The 16,656-nt window shown below is 40.2% G+C and overlaps 1 protein-coding gene across 5 annotated transcripts; it reads left to right on the top strand.

Annotated features, from left to right (window-relative positions):
* Window positions 1-57: 57 nt before the first annotated feature.
* On the top strand, window positions 58-9,716 carry LOC133498227 (homeobox-containing protein 1-like). 5 transcript variants are annotated; one of them, XM_061814800.1, is made up of 10 exons: window positions 58-268; window positions 3,261-3,671; window positions 4,165-4,250; window positions 4,323-4,433; window positions 4,823-4,982; window positions 7,335-7,417; window positions 7,489-7,584; window positions 7,684-7,778; window positions 9,157-9,387; window positions 9,460-9,716. In XM_061814800.1, the coding sequence occupies exons 1-9, from the start codon at window positions 222-224 to the stop codon at window positions 9,379-9,381; spliced, it is 1,314 nt and encodes a 437-aa protein (XP_061670784.1). In that variant the 5' UTR covers window positions 58-221; the 3' UTR covers window positions 9,382-9,387; window positions 9,460-9,716. The 5 variants fall into 5 exon arrangements, with proteins under 5 accessions (XP_061670784.1, XP_061670785.1, XP_061670783.1 ...); XM_061814801.1 differs by having other exon boundaries at window positions 7,687-7,778; window positions 9,157-9,716; XM_061814799.1 differs by having other exon boundaries at window positions 9,157-9,716.
* Window positions 9,717-16,656: the final 6,940 nt, after the last annotated feature.

Raw genomic sequence — 16,656 nt, 5'->3', positions numbered from 1 at the left:
ATACGGAACACATATTTGGCCATAAGCGAACACCTGTGTTTGAAACTCCAACTCCCGTCATCCCTTGCGGCACAGTATCAACATGGCGCCCGTCTCGCGAACAAAAGACGAATCTGTCTGACGATGGACCGAAGCCCAAATACAATTACGAGGAGACATTTTAAGGGGGAAACTTTATGCAATACGTGTGTCACGGCTCTACTGAGACAACATAAGCCCGCATGTTACAAGTAACGTCTGTGGAAGATTGTCTAGTGGGACAAGAAAGGTAAGTTACATGTTGCCGCTGTGTTTTAAACGCTCTCATTAGCGCGCTCGATTCGCTTGGCGACGTCAGACGCCTGCGGCCGAATCTCCCTTCAAAAGAAATCCTTGTCTTCCCCAAATGTTGACATACAATGTTACAAACTGATACCACGAGTCTCCTGAGTTTAAGCGAGGGTTCTTCTCTCATTCGGCACGTTTGCAGCGCACATAGACGTTGTAATTTAAGCGCAATGCTTATTCGTCAGCCACGAAACTGATGCAGATACTCGATAGTGGCTTGTCAGATGAACAGGAAAACATCAGCTGTTGTTTTTGACAATGGAGTTTAGTGTGGGGCGGAAAAGTTCAAAACCTGAACTGTTCCTCAACGCAGTGAAACTAGTATCGTCAGTGTTGGTGTTGTTTACATTTTAATCAAATTAGTTTTTGGCAAGTCCACTACCAGATGTATTTGTCAAAATACTGTAGATTAACCATGTTTCAAAACACACTAGTTAGCTGTCTCTTTTGCGCTGAACTTTGCATTCTGAACATATTACACTTAACATGTATCTTTGTAACTGGGGCCCTCCATCGCCACAAGAATAAAATGTTCCCCCATTTAGTAATAAGAAATGGGGGTCTCCTCCTTTGCAGTTTTTGATACTGTGTGTTTTTCTACTGAGTGCCCCGATGGGGCTGGAGTCAAGTTGGAATTTTGCAGTGGAGAAGCATGGTCATCTCCTCGCAGCTGACCATCTTCACTCATTTCTTTATAGTTTTCACTTTTTTTTTTCTTCTAGTAAAATACAATTCCAATTTTTCTCATCAGTATCATTCGTTTTTTTTCAAAACTACTTTATTTGTCCACCATTTTGACCTTTTTTTTTTTACTTCATTTTTTTGGGTGCAACTAAAGCACATACTGTTAATGTTTTTAATAACCATTTTAGCCTTTAAAAAAATATATATATTTTTTGACAATTTCTGAGACCATTATTTTTACCCTGGTGACAATATTCATAATAACAAAATACAACGCTTAGAGGACCGACTGGCACTTATACTTACTGTATAGGATGAGTCAGCCTCTGATGCTCAGGAAGGAAAATTACTGCGCTCCACTCACTGATGTTAATGTATTTTTTTTTCTTTTCCTCCATCTCCACCACCACTAATACTTTCCATCCCTATTCTTATTTTCCTGTTTTTCCACTGGTTGTATCTGTAAGTACTGTTCACGTCAAATTTGAGCCTCAAGATTGAAAGGTAAAATGGACAATTTGAGTGCCTATGTGAAACCATTGAATAAACTCAACAATTTGGTTGTTTATAACAAAAAGAGATTTTCAGAAAAAATAAAACCAAAGACCATATACATCACTGCAATGCCTTTATTCTGTGGGGGACACAGATATTGCTTTCACAGTTTGGAACTTGGACACTATACTATGATTATGTTTTGAAAAATTAAATTTTTGTCTCGACTAATAAGTAACACCTGCGCATTTTGGTTTCATAGGTTTCCTAATGATTTACATTGATTTGTGTACAAGAAAATCCCGTCAAATCTGACAGTGGCAGAAAAGCTTTATTTCTTATTCAATCCATACACACTAGGGCTCATTGTATCTAACACTCTCGCTCCTGATAGTCTATTTCAATATTCATGTATTTTGAGCTTTTTAGTTACATACCTACATATCTATGCAGCATTAATCTAAAGCGGTATGAAATAATTAACTCCCAAAATATTAGAACTAATCTTTGGGCGCTGAGCACAAGAGTTTGATGACTGAAATTCTAACACAGTTTTCATGCATCTATCGTTGGGTATGTATGTCAAGCATTGGTGGGGAAGTGGTAGGATTTCCGCCTGCCATGTGCTCGGCCCCGGTATGATTCCCGGTCAATGCAGGTTTCCTGCATTCCATCCCATGGTGTGAATATTGGCTTGCAAACAATTATAAAATAAAAGTGAGGTGTTGGCTTTCCAAGGAAAGAACTGCAACATTTTAGCCTCAATGGTGCAGTTCAAGATAAATGAAGCAAGGCTTTTGGGTTTCTTTTATATAAAAATGGGGCAATTCATTCGCCTTACACTTGCTGGAGTGGTGTCACTGTGCTTGTGGTTGTTTCTCTCCTTCCAGACGTGAAGAGTGGAAAAACACTTTAAATGCAAATAAACTTGATTATGGGTACCTTTCTCCAGGATGAATATATTTAGTGACTAGTGTATCCAGATGATAAGATAATTAAATGCAGTATGCACTTATGTGTGGGACATTCTCAAGTGGTTTCTGTAATTGATATAACAGGCACTAGATTCATAAACTCTGCAACAACATCACAACTGAGTGGTCAGATTGGCAGTAGCATGTTTCTGATTGGTTGGAGGGCTATGCTGAATGTATATATATCAGCACATCTAAAATCATTGATTTATAAATTTAAGTGGAGAGAAGAGATATTAGTTAGCAAAAATAAAACTGTAAAAGTCTAAATAAAAAAAAAAAAATGTCTCCTGCAAAAAGTCTTATACGTGGACGAGAAAGCCACAGGTGGTGCTCCATAGACTATTTTCGTTCATGGTTGTCCATGTTCAATCATTTGATCTTGTTATTACTTTCTCAACTATTATTTTACCCATTTGTAACAACTTGCAAATAATCTTTGAAAATTTTTGACCTTTTCGCAGATTTTTTTTAAACCATTTTTGTAAACTTTTTCACCCCTAATTTCACTTTTTAAAAATAATTTTCACAAAATTATCCACTTTTTAATGTTCAATGCTTTATTGCCTTTAATGACTAATCTTTGACCATTTTCACTTGTCATTGACCAGTTTTGACACATTCCTATTTTTTAACCATTAAAAAAAAAAAAAAAACGAAAAACAGAAAGTATAATACAAAAGAGACTACTGAATAACATAAAATGGTAAAACCCCTGCAAAAATCCATTTTGAGGTGCGTGAGTGTTAATGAGGATGAAAATGTATTTGTTGTTACCAGGATGTTCCAGCAGTGCGAGGAGCCTCGCTTCACCATCGAGCAGATCGACCTCCTCCAGAGGCTCAGGAGGACGGGCATCGGCCAAGCCGAACTCCTCCACGCCCTCGACACCTTGGACCACCTGGATCATCTGGAGCGTCCCCGCAGATTAACCTCAAACCACCAAGCGTCTTTCTACGCCCCACCTTCGTCTTCCACTGCTGCCACTCAGACCGTCTTCTCCGACAGCCGCCTATCGCCGAGTAGCTTTGATGTAACCTTGCCCGTTGACATAGCAACCGTAGCTCAGACCAACGGGAAGATGTCTCCGCTGCCCAGGTTTCCTCTAGTGGGGGGCAGCGTGTTGGGCTACGGCTTTGAGACGGGCGATGAAGACGTGGATGTCGATGAGAAAGTGGAGGACTTGATGAGGTAGGAGCCCTGGGAAAACGGTTTTACAATGAGCCCTAGTAATTGGAGGGAGTTTGGGACCAAGACCTGACACCAATGGTAAGATTCATGGACACCCCCACCTAAAATGTTTGGATTTGCCTATAAAATGGCTGAAACACATAACATGTCACCATTTTTCCTCATGAAATACATTCCCAGAGGTGATATTGACGTGAACATTTCACCCGATGTTGGGTTCAACCCAGGCAATCCGGACATACAAAGTTGAACGAATAAGTTCGGAATGTAATACTTTGAAATGACAGGGGGGAAAAGAAAGGGAGTGCCAAAAAGGGAAGGATAACTGCAACACCTAAAATCTATCAATCTAACAGCAATCCAGCCTCTTGTCAGTTTTTCCTGTCGGACAATTTGGAGGGTAAATGAAAGGGGATCCTTGAATAGGTGGGGGTTTACTGTGAGTATTGTGAAACGTCTACAGGGGAAAAAATATGTGCGCATTTGCTTGTAGGAGGGACAGCGGAGTCGTCAAAGAGGAGATCAAGTGCTTCCTGGCCAACAGGCGCATCTCCCAGGCTGTGGTCGCACAAGTAACGGGTGTGTGTTGCCACATGTCCTCTTCCTCCTCTTCCTTTAACAAGCAGCTCACCTTTCTTGGATCTCTTGCAGGTATTAGCCAGAGTCGCATCTCCCACTGGTTGCTGCAGCAAGGGTCTGACCTCAGTGAGCAGAAGAAACGGGCCTTCTTTAGATGGTACCAGCTGGAGAAGAGCAGCCCTGGTAAGAACACAGCTGTCTGTCTGTCTGTCTGGTCATCTTTGTCCATCAATCTGTTTTCTTTTTCTGGATCAATGGTTCCCACCCACTGTGCCACGACAGATTAGTGTGCCATGAGAGATCGGGAGAACAACTGAAGGTCTACCGTAAACATTATTAGCTTATTTAATACTTTCACCACTAGTTTGAATGAATTACAATCGCCCAACAGGTGGTAAAGGATAGACACCTCTGCTTTATCTAACAGTGATTAACAAAATGAACATGTAATAAGCATATTCATTAGGCTTTGCACGATCAAGATTTTGGGGGTCGATCAGCGAGTTAAAAAAAAAAAAAAAAATCACTATCACCATTTCCATACATGTCTGTAAATGTTCCCGGCCTATTAGGTGCCACACTGGCCTTGCGTAATGCGCCGCTGGCTCTGGAGGACGTAGTGATGGACTGGCAACAGGCCCCGTCCACATTCGCTCCCACTCCAGTGGGGTTCCGCCTGCGGCGTGGCAACAGATTCACCTGGAGGAAGGAATGTCTGGCCGTCATGGAGAGGTAACATTTACAATGGTCGCTATATTACCATGTAACAGGACCTCTTTATTCAATGTGTGTGTGTTTGGCTCTGTGTCCATATGCAGTTGAAGCCAGAATTTCAAATAGAGGTCACTGTGGAAAAACACACTTCATTTTTCGTTCAATTGTCTGAAGTCAAATCAGACTAATCCTCTCCTGTTTCAGGTCAGTCAGGATCACCAAAATGATTTACTGTTGTTCAATGCCGCAATAATGCGAAAGAGAATTTATGAGACAATTTTATATTCTTTGCTTCAAGGTCAAAAAGGTCTTTAAAGCTCAACTGACATCTGTATATACATTTTAAAATAGATATTGTCAAGAAAAATACGTATAATATTATTCGCTTCAATGTGTCAAGCATGTCATTCATGCTCAAAGTTGCGGAAGTCTCACTCGACATCCCAGTGGCGGCCATATTGCCTACAATGTCATTTGCAGATGCCACACTGGTCCAGTCGCCATTGACAAGACGCTCTGCCACCTGCTATGTGAGACGGACAACAGAGATTTTCGGATTTTTCTGACACCCATTCCGATACGGAAGTTCTTTTCAAAGGAGAGATCATCTCACAATCGAGTGAAGTGACCAGGGCAATATTACCCTATCGTTTCGAGCCATATTTAGGTGATATGCTGTCTGCTGTTAGTTAGAAGTGATCCGCATGTTTGACCGTATGTAGCGTAGTCAGGAGGACCCATGCCGGGTGAAGTAACTACTTCATGGGTGCCCAGACACCGGTCGCCAGTGAGGGGGAGAGCTCCTTTCTCCTCCAGCACACGCCCAAACCACCTCGCTGCCCGATCCACCTCCACAGCAGCGACCAACGCCGGCCCCAGTGCCGGCGATGACCTACGCTAGCCCGTATACATCGACATATTTAGCACCCCTGACTTACGTACTTTATTAAGTTATTATGACCCGGATATTTTCATACGTTCTCAGAGAAGGATTATGGGGTCCCCCCCACCTATTATTTTTTTTGTGCAATCCATTTTTCACAACGAACCTGGTCTTTTGGAAAAGTGGTGAAAGAGAATCCATCTTCCCGAGTGTTTGGGCAAAATCCAGCAATACAACAAGCTGGCATTATGCCTAACATGATGGAAAAAAACAAGTAATTTTTCGCCAGTACAATAGGTATAAACCAATATCAACACTCAACCCCGCTACTGCAAAAAACGTCACTTCCTGGGTCTTCTCCAATATCCTTGAGAGGATTTTCATGGTGGGAGATGCAAAAATCCATATACGACAACATCCTGACGTGTGGTGAAAAAGCAGGCCATTCCGGCTGCCTTTTTTTTAATATTAAAAATATACTAAAAATCATGCAGTAGACCTTTTAAAGAACACGGAGAAGCCCAGATGATGAGGTCATGGCTTTGAAGGTCCCGATAGGTTAACTGACAACATGTGAGTGAATTCCCGGCACACCTTGGGATTTATGTAAGGCCACACCTCAAACACTCTGCTTCTTTGTTCCTTACTTGAAATGATGGGAAAATCAAATGAAATCTGGCAGGAAATCAGAGAAAGTGCATGTTCTCCCCGTGCCTGGGTGGGTTTTCCCCGGGCACTCCGGTTTCAATTGGACACTCTGAATTGGCCCTAAGTGTGATTGTGAGTGCGACTGTTGTTTGTCTCCATGTGCCCTGCGATTGGCTGGCAACCAGTCCAGGGTTTACCCCGCCTCCTGCCCGTTGACAGCTGGGATGGGCTCCAGCGCTCTCCGTGACCCTCGTGAGGATAAGCGGCAAAGAAAATGGATGGATGGCTCTTGTACCATTTAACAAAAATAATTTTGGTGATCCTGACTGACTTAATACACGAGAGCTTTAGTCTGATTTGACTTCAGACAGTGAGACAAAAAAAATGAAATGTGTTTTTGCACAGTGTATGTAAACTTCTGGCTTCAACTGGATTTGTGTGTGTATCTGTCTGTCTTGTGGTGGTCTTTGTGTGTATCTTTACTGGTGTTCGTTTATGTGTGTGTTGTGGGAGTGTGTTGATCTGTTTGTGCGTGTGTGTTCGCGTCTTTGTGTGAGTATGTAGATCTGTTTGTGTGAAGTGAGTGTGTGTGTGTCTGCTACTCTGTGCGGTTGTTTCTCTTGCGGTTATTTTTGTGTGCGGGTCAAGGGGTGTTTTTGTGTTTGCATTTCTTTGTCTGTTTGTATGGTTGTGTGGTTAACTTTGTGGTTCTCTAGTCTTTTTTTTGCTTTTTGTTATATATATATATATATATATTTTTTTTTTTACTTGTCTTTGTGCGCGTCTGTCATTGTAGTTGTATTTTTGTGACTGTCTTTTTGTATGTGTGCGTGCAACAGCTACTTCAGTGATAATCAATACCCTGATGAGGCGAGGAGGGAGGAGATCTCCATGGCCTGCAATGCTGTTATTCAAAAACCAGGTGTGTTCAAAACTAGAGCCCAATCTCCTCCTGCTCCTTGGCATCCAGAAAGAGTGCTTGCTGTTTTTCAGGAAGACAGCTTCTTGACTTTGAGAAGGTGACATCTCTGAAGGTGTACAACTGGTTCGCCAACCGCCGCAAGGACATCAAGCGGCGCGCCAATATTGGTAATGTCTTCCTCTGTCATCTGCCATATTGTATTTTTTTCATTTAATTTTTTTTTATTGATCATAAACTGTGTGGAGTGTGTGTGTGTGTTCCTGAAGAAGCAGCCATCTTGGAAAGCCACAGCATAGATGTCGAGAGTCCGGGAGGTCAGTCCAACAGCGATGAGGTGGACGCTACTGACTTCACTGAGCAGGTAAACCAGAACTTTTTTTTTTTCTTTTCTTGACAAGCACATTTTTAGAAATGGATTATCAAAATGTTTTTTTAATAGTAATTTCTATAAAAAAAATACATTCTTGTTGTGGAGGTATGGTGAAGTCAATCAAGTTGCATGTGTTTGCTATTAGTTGTGATGTGAGTGCGACCATTTGTTTTTCTTTCTATGTGCCCTGCGATTGGCTGGCAACCAGTGCAGAGTGTACCCTTCCTCCTGCCCGATTTTAGCTGGTATGGGCTCCAGCACTCCTGTGACCCTTGTGAGGATAAGCAGCTCTGAAAATGGATGGATGGATGTGTCTGTATTGCTATGTGAAATAATAATTGGGAAAGTTCATTTTCTATGCAAACTTCCTCAAATTAAGTATTTCATTTCATAATTTGAATTCTTGAACTAAATTAATTGGTAGGCCAGCAGTTTATTTAACATCCAGTTCCTTTGTGTCCTCCTGGATGAGTCATTTCTGTTCTCTTGAATAATCTTTGTAGGCAGGCCACTTGTGGGTGTGTTCACCACTGTTCTGTGTTTTCTGTATCTGAGGAAAATGGCTCCTCCTATGGTTTTCTGTAATCCTAAAGCTTTAAAAATAGCTTTTGAAACCCTTTCCAGACTGATAGATGTCAATGACTTTATTCTTCAACTGTTCTGGAATTTCCTTAGATGGTGTAGTTTTGTTGCATCTTTTTTGGCTGACTTGATTTTAAATGATTTCTTGATTGAACATCTTTGAACATCAGGTTTGAATGCGCCCAGTGAAAATTAACCCAAAATTGTGTTTACACAATTTAACAAGGGTGTAATTACTTTTTTCACACAGGGCCTGGTTACTTTGAGTAGTCCCCCCCTTTAATAAATGAAATCACTTGGGTTATATTTGTGTGATGAGCTTAATTAAAAACTAATTCTGGGGCAAATGGAATTTGGTCTTGATATTGGAAAAAGCATTCCCCGTTAGTTTCCCAGTACCAGAATTGCCTTGACATAATTTCCAAAGGGAAGGTGCTTTCCTTATGCAAAGTTGAAGATTGTTCCATATGTAGGCTGCAGTGTGAAGGTTGGGATGAAACTTGAAGGAGAAGGATGTTTCTTAGCCACTGTAAATGTGAAATAATGACATGAGCCTGTGGCTCACGTGAAAGTGAATGACATGGATGATTCTTTGGACTTGATTGGCTTGAACGGCTGAATCCATCACATGGTTGTTGTTTGTGGCAGAGTTGCAAGGCGGCTAGGCGTTTTGGCTTCGCTCGAGCAGACACGTCACGTCTGACCCAAGCCCTCTCACGGACCCGCACGGTCAGATGAAGCGCTGAAGTTATTCTGCTCTCCATCTGACCGTCTTTTCTGGCTGCAGGTTTCATCACTGCCGCCCAACTGGATGGCTGCCCTGGGCCGAGGGGGCGCGTCTGGGGCGAGGGGCTGCTCCTTGACCGGCCGCGCGCCGCCGCCGGGACGTCGGGCGTCCTGGTCGCCGCCTTCGCCCGAGGCAAATATGGAGAAGATGGCTGAGCACCAAGCGGACGGGGCGGGTTTAACTTTAGCCGGCGACATTAAGACAGAAGTGATCGAAGACGACTGAAAGGAGGTGACATTACCGCGTTCATATGCAAATATTTGACCTCCGACCACCAACCTGCAAGTTACACTCCACTTAAAGGCCTCTTCATACTCCTGCATGCCCGCATTGCATCGAGCACCCGCGCAGCAACTCAACATAGCTGGCCATGCACACATCAAAAGAAGTTTCTGCGTGGAGAAAGCCGCAGAGCTCATCTCTCTTGATTGACAGACTCAGTTTCTCCAAGCTCCACATACCTCAGATGCAGCTGCCTTCTCGATTGATTTTGCAACATAATTCAATGTATCATTTGGTCGTTTAGGTCCATTTATTTAAGAAAACACTCCTTCATGGTTGCCATTGTTGTTGTTTTTGTTCTTTGTTAGGGAAAAGAGAATCAAAAACAGCTACTAGAAATGACCAAAAAGCATTCTAGCCAATTCCAGCCATAGCAGCACCTCTGACTTGGAGAAGAACTGCAGCACGTTTTCAAAATTGCATGCGAGTCGCACTGGAGTAAAAAGGCAAACTACACGCCGGAGAACCCCAGTGACGTCAATGCACGCGCGGGTATTAAGAGGACTTAACCAAATGTTTCTATGAGCGTCCATGACGACTGAGATGCTCATCACACTGTGATCGCAAAGGTGCAGTCTCAACCTAATAGTTTTAGTTTATTATCCCATAATGTGGTTGTAAAGAAAAAAAAAAAAAAGAGGTAGCATCATGTGACCTGACAAATTGATCAAAGTAAGCTGAGTGACAGACGCAAAGAAATGCTCATTTTTGCTTCTTTTTACACCGATAGTGTCATTAGGGTCGACAAATTACCAAAGTAACTTGAAAATATTGACATTTTTCTTTTTTTCCATATGACAATAGTCATGATTTCAGTAAAAACATATGCAATATGACCAGAATACTTTAAAATTGAAATATTAAAATGGCTTTTTGGAGCATAGTTATATTTATTATTATTTCCATTGGAAATTTAGAATAAGGAAGTTGTGATTTTTATTAATTAATAACTCCCACAGAATTGTTTTTCTTATAAATAAGGCCAAGCAATAATGTCACAGGAAATGAAACTACAGTACAGTACACCCTTGTTTTTCACGGGGGTTACGTTCCTTCACCTGCTCCCCACAAATCCTGAAAATCCACAATTTATTGATGCAGTTTAAAATATTATATATGCTTTCCAAACACATTCTAAATGCAGTCATACTCAATAATACTGTAATGTTGGAGTAATAATGTGGGTCAAATGCAAGCATTTTTCTGTTCCAAAATGGCCCAAGAAAGTCATGAAATCGCTGGTGCTACCACAAATTCAAAATTCCTATCTTAGCTTAAAACATAATGTGGCGCTCATGAGGCAGTAAGGAACAATTGCACTTTTGACTTTTGTAAGCAGAAAGTAAAAGTGCAATTACGTTCCTCCACATAATGACTGCTGTAGCCTAGTTATTAGTCAACAATCACGGTGTCATATTGAAACTATATCAGACCGCAGCAAACAGAATGGCATTCAGTGCTGTGAAAAAGTATTTGCCCCCTTTCTGATTTTTTTGCATGTCACACAAAGGTTTCAAATCATCAAACCAATTTGAATATCACTCAGTGACAACACAAGGAAATACAAAGTAGTTTTCAAATAAATTCACAAAAAGGCACAAACAAAAAAAAAAATCCAAACCTTTCTGACCCTGTGTGGAAAAGGTAATTGTACCACCCTTGGCAGAAAGAACTGAAATCAAGCATTTCTGATAATTGGGGAGGAGTCTTTCATATGGCTCTGGAGGAATTTTGTCCCACTCTTCTCTGCAGGATTGTTTCAATTCTGCCATGTTGGAGGGTTTTCTAGCATGAACTGCCAGTTTAAGGTCACTCCACAGCATCTCAATTGGGTTGAAATCTGGACTTGGACTTGGCCACCCCAAAACATTTTTTTTTTTTTTTGAGTAATTCAGAGGTCGACTTGCTGGTGTGTTTTGGATCATTGTCCCGCTTCATAATTCAAGAGCACTTGAGTTTTATTCTTTGCTGACAGCAGGGGTTTTCACCTGGGAACTCCCTCATGGATGCCATTTTTGGGCTGCTTTTTTTTTTTTTTTTTTTTTTTTTTTTTTTTTTTTTTTTTTTTTTAAATGGTAGTCATGCACTCTGTGAGGCCTGCAGGTTTTCAGATGTTCAAGGCTCTTTTGTGTCCTCCTGGATGAGTTGCCGTGTCACTCTTGGAGTAATTTTAGTTGATCGTCCACTCCTGGGAAGGTTTGGCACTGTTTTCTCCATTTGTGGATAATGGCTCTGGCAGTGGTTTGCTGGAGTCCCCCCCCCCCCCCCCCCCAATCATTTCTGGCATGCTGCATTGGTTCTTGAGATCCTGTCTACTTCACATTCACTGACAGACTCTATGTAAGTGATTTCTTGAGTCAACAAGATAATCAGGTTTGGGTGTGGCTTGTGAATTTGAACGTTTCCCAAATTTGTGGTTAGTCACGGTGACTTGTGATTCAACAAGGGGGTAGGGGGCATTTACTTTCTCACAGAGACAGATAGATAAATTATCATTTAGAAACTGCATTTTGTATTTCCTGGGGGTTTCTCTTTAGTGATATTAAAATTGGATTGATTTGTTTGAAAGCTTTGTATGCAAAACTGAAATTAGGAGGGGGCAAATATCTTTTCACAGCACTATCAAAAAAATGACTCAAGAAATCATTGACAAAACTTACTTTCAACTCTCCACATCCCGAGTGCTGCAAAGCATGCTGGGAACACCACTACAATACTGGGTGGGAGGCTGGATGCGTTCTTCTGCTTACAAAAATAAAAGTGCTATTGTTCCTTGGTGCCTCTTCAGCGCCATCATACGCTAACTTGCATGCACGCTAAAACATACGCTAGCATGCATGCTAACAATGCAACCGGTGTGTTTAGTTGTACTTCAGTAGAGTAGTCACACAACAACATTTGGGATTTTGGAACTCGGTGTGCACACAAGACGCGCCACATTATAAGGTGTCTGCCCATTATGGAGAAAATTTAGGACTTTTAAGTGTGCCTTGAAAAATGTGAAAATATGGTACATGAAAAAAAAAAGATGCAGGACCTCAAACGGTGAACCGCACGAATGGGCAAGGGTATATACTGTATCACTCCCCCCACCCCTTCTTGTTCAGAAAATCATTTAATAGTAGTAATTATTTTTTTCGCTATATAAAAATCTAAAAATAAGTCAATTTTTACAAATTAAAAATTCCCAAACCTTTTTTTCCCCCCCTTTTGAAATATTTGCCTGCATACTGTACCAAAGGCTCTCTCTTTTGTTCTCAAACTACTACAACTTTTACTCTTAGTTTTGTTTGGCAAAAATATTTAATTCACAAAACAATTGTAAAATACATTAAAATATATATTTTTTATTTTATTTTTTAAAAGTGAACTTGGGATGAAAAAAAATCCTAAAAATGGCAGACCTGTTGTGTCCATAACTGTAAACAACACATGCGCTTTTATAGCAAATATGTACGATATGCATCTATATACTGCACAGGAATACATATAAATACAATATATACCACTTTCTATAAACTGTGAGGGCACGATGTATTATTTTTTTTTTTAATATTCTACTTATACGTGTTTCCATTTTCCACAACAAAAAATTAGCTTCTGATAACAGAAGCCAAAGTATTACCTTTTAAAAGTTTTTCTATTATCAGACGCATGAAATGTGTGAAGTCAGTCAACTTTTTTTTCCCCTCCCGATATTATTTTCTAATGTGTTTGAAAGTGTCATTTCTTTCTTTGCAATGGTGCTTCTTTGACTCCATGTCACTCACACGTAGCAGCTAAGCTAAGATAAGCTAGGACATATGACGACTGTAGCTGGAAATCTGTTGCCAGATGTTTGTCAAACAAATGAAATGGAGGCCATTGTCGAGGTTGAAGGGAGCGAGCGCACTTATGCTATTTCGCTCTTTTATGTCAGTATTTTTGCATTCGGGTGCCTTACGTTGTACATGTCGTTGCAGTAAAGCAGACTTTTATGATGGCTTGGAAATGTGCAAATTCCTGTAACCCTATCGCAACTACCTCGGTTACAGAAAAATCTGTGGCCAAGAAAAAAACTGCCACCGAGAGGCTCTCTGGGGGGTTGTCGGCCAACATCGGACCCATTTAGTTTGAGAGTTCCAGTACAGAAAAGAATAGAGCCTGTGCACCTACGTCACCGAAATCACGTGACTGGCCATATTGACGGTCAAACAGAGCATTGTCCAATGCTAAGTCCGTTGAGACGACGGGAAAATATGTCTTATAGCACGACGCCCAGAGTTTTGTCCGATGCCGTTAAACATTTAGAAGGTAAACGATAAACGAAGGTACGTGGAAAAATGACACTTGGCACAGAGGACCGATATTTAATGCCAAAGTCGATGTTTTCGCTGATAAGAATTTGGACTATTAACCCGCTTTCGCTTGTCTTGGACAACTGGATCCACACATGGATCTGGTGAGTAAGTCGTCAAGATTTACACAGAAAAGTTTGAAAGCGTAGAAAGGTCTGGACGCATACAAATACTTCGTTGCTGGATCAGTTCTCAATCAAGAATTGGGTTAGGTTAGGGTTTACCACACAGTGATGGAGCCACTCAGATATTTTTTTCAATAAAATTCCCAATGTTTAAACAAATGACCCCTGGTTTTCCACAAACTCCCATTCATTAACTAGAACTGGAAAAAGTCGTCTCCTCCGTGGCTGGAAGCGTATTGCTGCCACAGGCTTACCTGCGTTGTAAACCTCTCTATGACAGTCTTTTTTTTTTTTTTTAAATCGGCATTGTTCTCAAATGAGTCAACTTGGCATTATAAATACTTCGTAACTTGAGACCAAGAATAATTCTTACCTGAAATGAAGTGATCACTCCGCAGGCGTGTGTGTATTTTGGTTGGGCACCAGCCATCACGTTTAATTGGCGAAATGCATCGATCTTTTCTGGTCTTTACAGCTGGTATTCTATTGCATGACCTCTTTGAAGATCTGTCTCGTCTGTTGTAACAACCAACAGCACAACAAGTCTCGGGTATTGTGAATATTCTGCTCCGGTTCAATGTCGAGCAGCTCTGTTTGACCGGCAATATGGCGTCGTGAAAACGGTGACGTCACCTGCACGAGCTAAATACAGTACTCACAAGCTGTTTGAAGTACTATGTGTGGAAGTTGAAATCAGTCTCAGTCTTTAAATTTCCACGTTTAGTCATTCATCAATGCAGAGGAGCAGGCTTATAACAGCTGGAACAATTTAGCCCCGAGTTCACAAATACAGACAAAATCTAGTTGACATTTTTAATGTCGGCATTAAAGAAAATTCTTTATTGCGGGCAAACTTTCAAATGCGACCCATGGCTGACATTTGCCGACATTGTCCCCTGGTTGTAACTACCTTTTTTTTTTTTTTTTTTTTTTAATTAAAGCGTGCGTAACTTTAGTTCATTGCATGTTAGAAAAACATAAAACAAAAATTGAAATAGACAACCAAATCGTTAGTTTGCCCCACTCGAATGGGACCAACCTTGCTGTGAAACAGAAACAAAAACTAGCATTTAGAAAATAAAGGGGGGGAAAAACACATTTAAAAATACTCCTCAGAAAATTCATTCAATCTTTCTATAATTAAACTTTTTTTTTTTTTCAACAATTTAGTCAATTAGGAGCCAGAAAAAAACATTTCTGAAAGTGGCATAGCTGAAACAAACTATCATTATACATCACTTCCCTTCTTTTTACTCTTATGACACCAAAACATTTGAAGAGTTAGGGTTAATTGGAAAAAATAAATAAATAAAAATATGTTGACAGTTGTTTTCCGCTGTCCTCTGAAATGCCATTTGAGGAGCCTTCCCGTCAAACTTAATTTAAGACGCCAATCCTGGACAGTTTTTGTATCTCTGGATATTATTTGTCAAAGATGGGTTTGGAAATGTGCGACACCACAAATTCTTTTCCGCTCGGTCCCTGAAGGCAACACATTCATGTGCCTTGTTTGGATTCCTGACTGTTGTCAAAAATAAAAGAAATAAACCCACACAACTAATCTTTTTTGCCATCTATCTGAATTTTTTTCTGACTTTTTATGGATGGTTTTTATTCTGTTTACAAGGGAATTGAAGCCGATCACAGCCAAGCACTTGCTTGTTTGTTTACTCCTCACAAATGTATTTTATTTTTCCTCTAAAAGGCAACTACACAAGTCTTAATACTTTATCTTTTAAATTTAGCAGGTAATTTTTTTTTTACTTAAACGAGGGGTAAGCAACACAATTACCCCCAGAAGCCGTGACTAGCCTGCACGGGCCATTGTAATTTCCTAGGCATGGTGTTGACGTAATCATTTAAAAATGTAAACACTTGCAGGGGTATTAAGCACACTCGTTTTCCATTATTGTGAGAAATCATGAACCAAATAATTTATGGCATTCAATCAATATTGTTTTAAATGATACAAAACCACATTAACTTAACTTTTTTTTTTTTTTTAATCCACAGAATGAGGAATAGTTTCTTATTTACAATCGTGATCTGGTCATTGATGCTAAATCAATCCCCAACAATATAGAGTGCATAAATGTTACGAGAACACAAAACAAAGAACAAGTTTGTAAAATGCATAGAATAAACCAAATAGTTGCTTAGTTTAACTCTAAATTTGAAAATCTATAATTAAAACATTTCAAATGATTCATATATAAATATTAAAATTTTCTATTTGAGTATTTAACACCAAACAAAATACACTGTCTATTTTTCTTTATTTTCTTAGATTACTGTTCTAATGATACAAATGAAAAAACATGCTTAATACACCTTATCTCTTTGGATTGCAGCATAGTGACAGAAAACAAAATTGCCACCAAAAAAAATCTGTTGAATATTTTTCCTTCTGTATCGACACACACATCTGCGCATGCTTGCAAGCACACAGCAATAAACATGATTGCTAATGTTTTGTCCCGATATAAAATGTTTTGAGTTGCTGCAGTATTCATGTCAAATATTAAAAAAAAAAAAAAAAAACAACAACAAAAAAGACTATTGCTCATTTGTGCTTATGTTGACAACATCAACAATAAAAAGTCATATGAAAATGTATCAACTTTAGGGGTCCCCCAAAGTGACCTCAAAGAAGCAAGTTAGACTGGAAATTTAGACCGCACCTAATCCAGGGACAGCGCAAATAGTTCAAGCAATGGCCACCCCAAAAAAAAAAAAAAATAAAAAAGGAGGGGGGT

The sequence above is a fragment of the Syngnathoides biaculeatus genome, chromosome 3 (assembly GCF_019802595.1).
Source record: "Syngnathoides biaculeatus isolate LvHL_M chromosome 3, ASM1980259v1, whole genome shotgun sequence".
NCBI classification, from domain to species: domain Eukaryota; kingdom Metazoa; phylum Chordata; class Actinopteri; order Syngnathiformes; family Syngnathidae; genus Syngnathoides; species Syngnathoides biaculeatus.
This window is presented reverse-complemented; position numbering and strand designations above follow the sequence as displayed.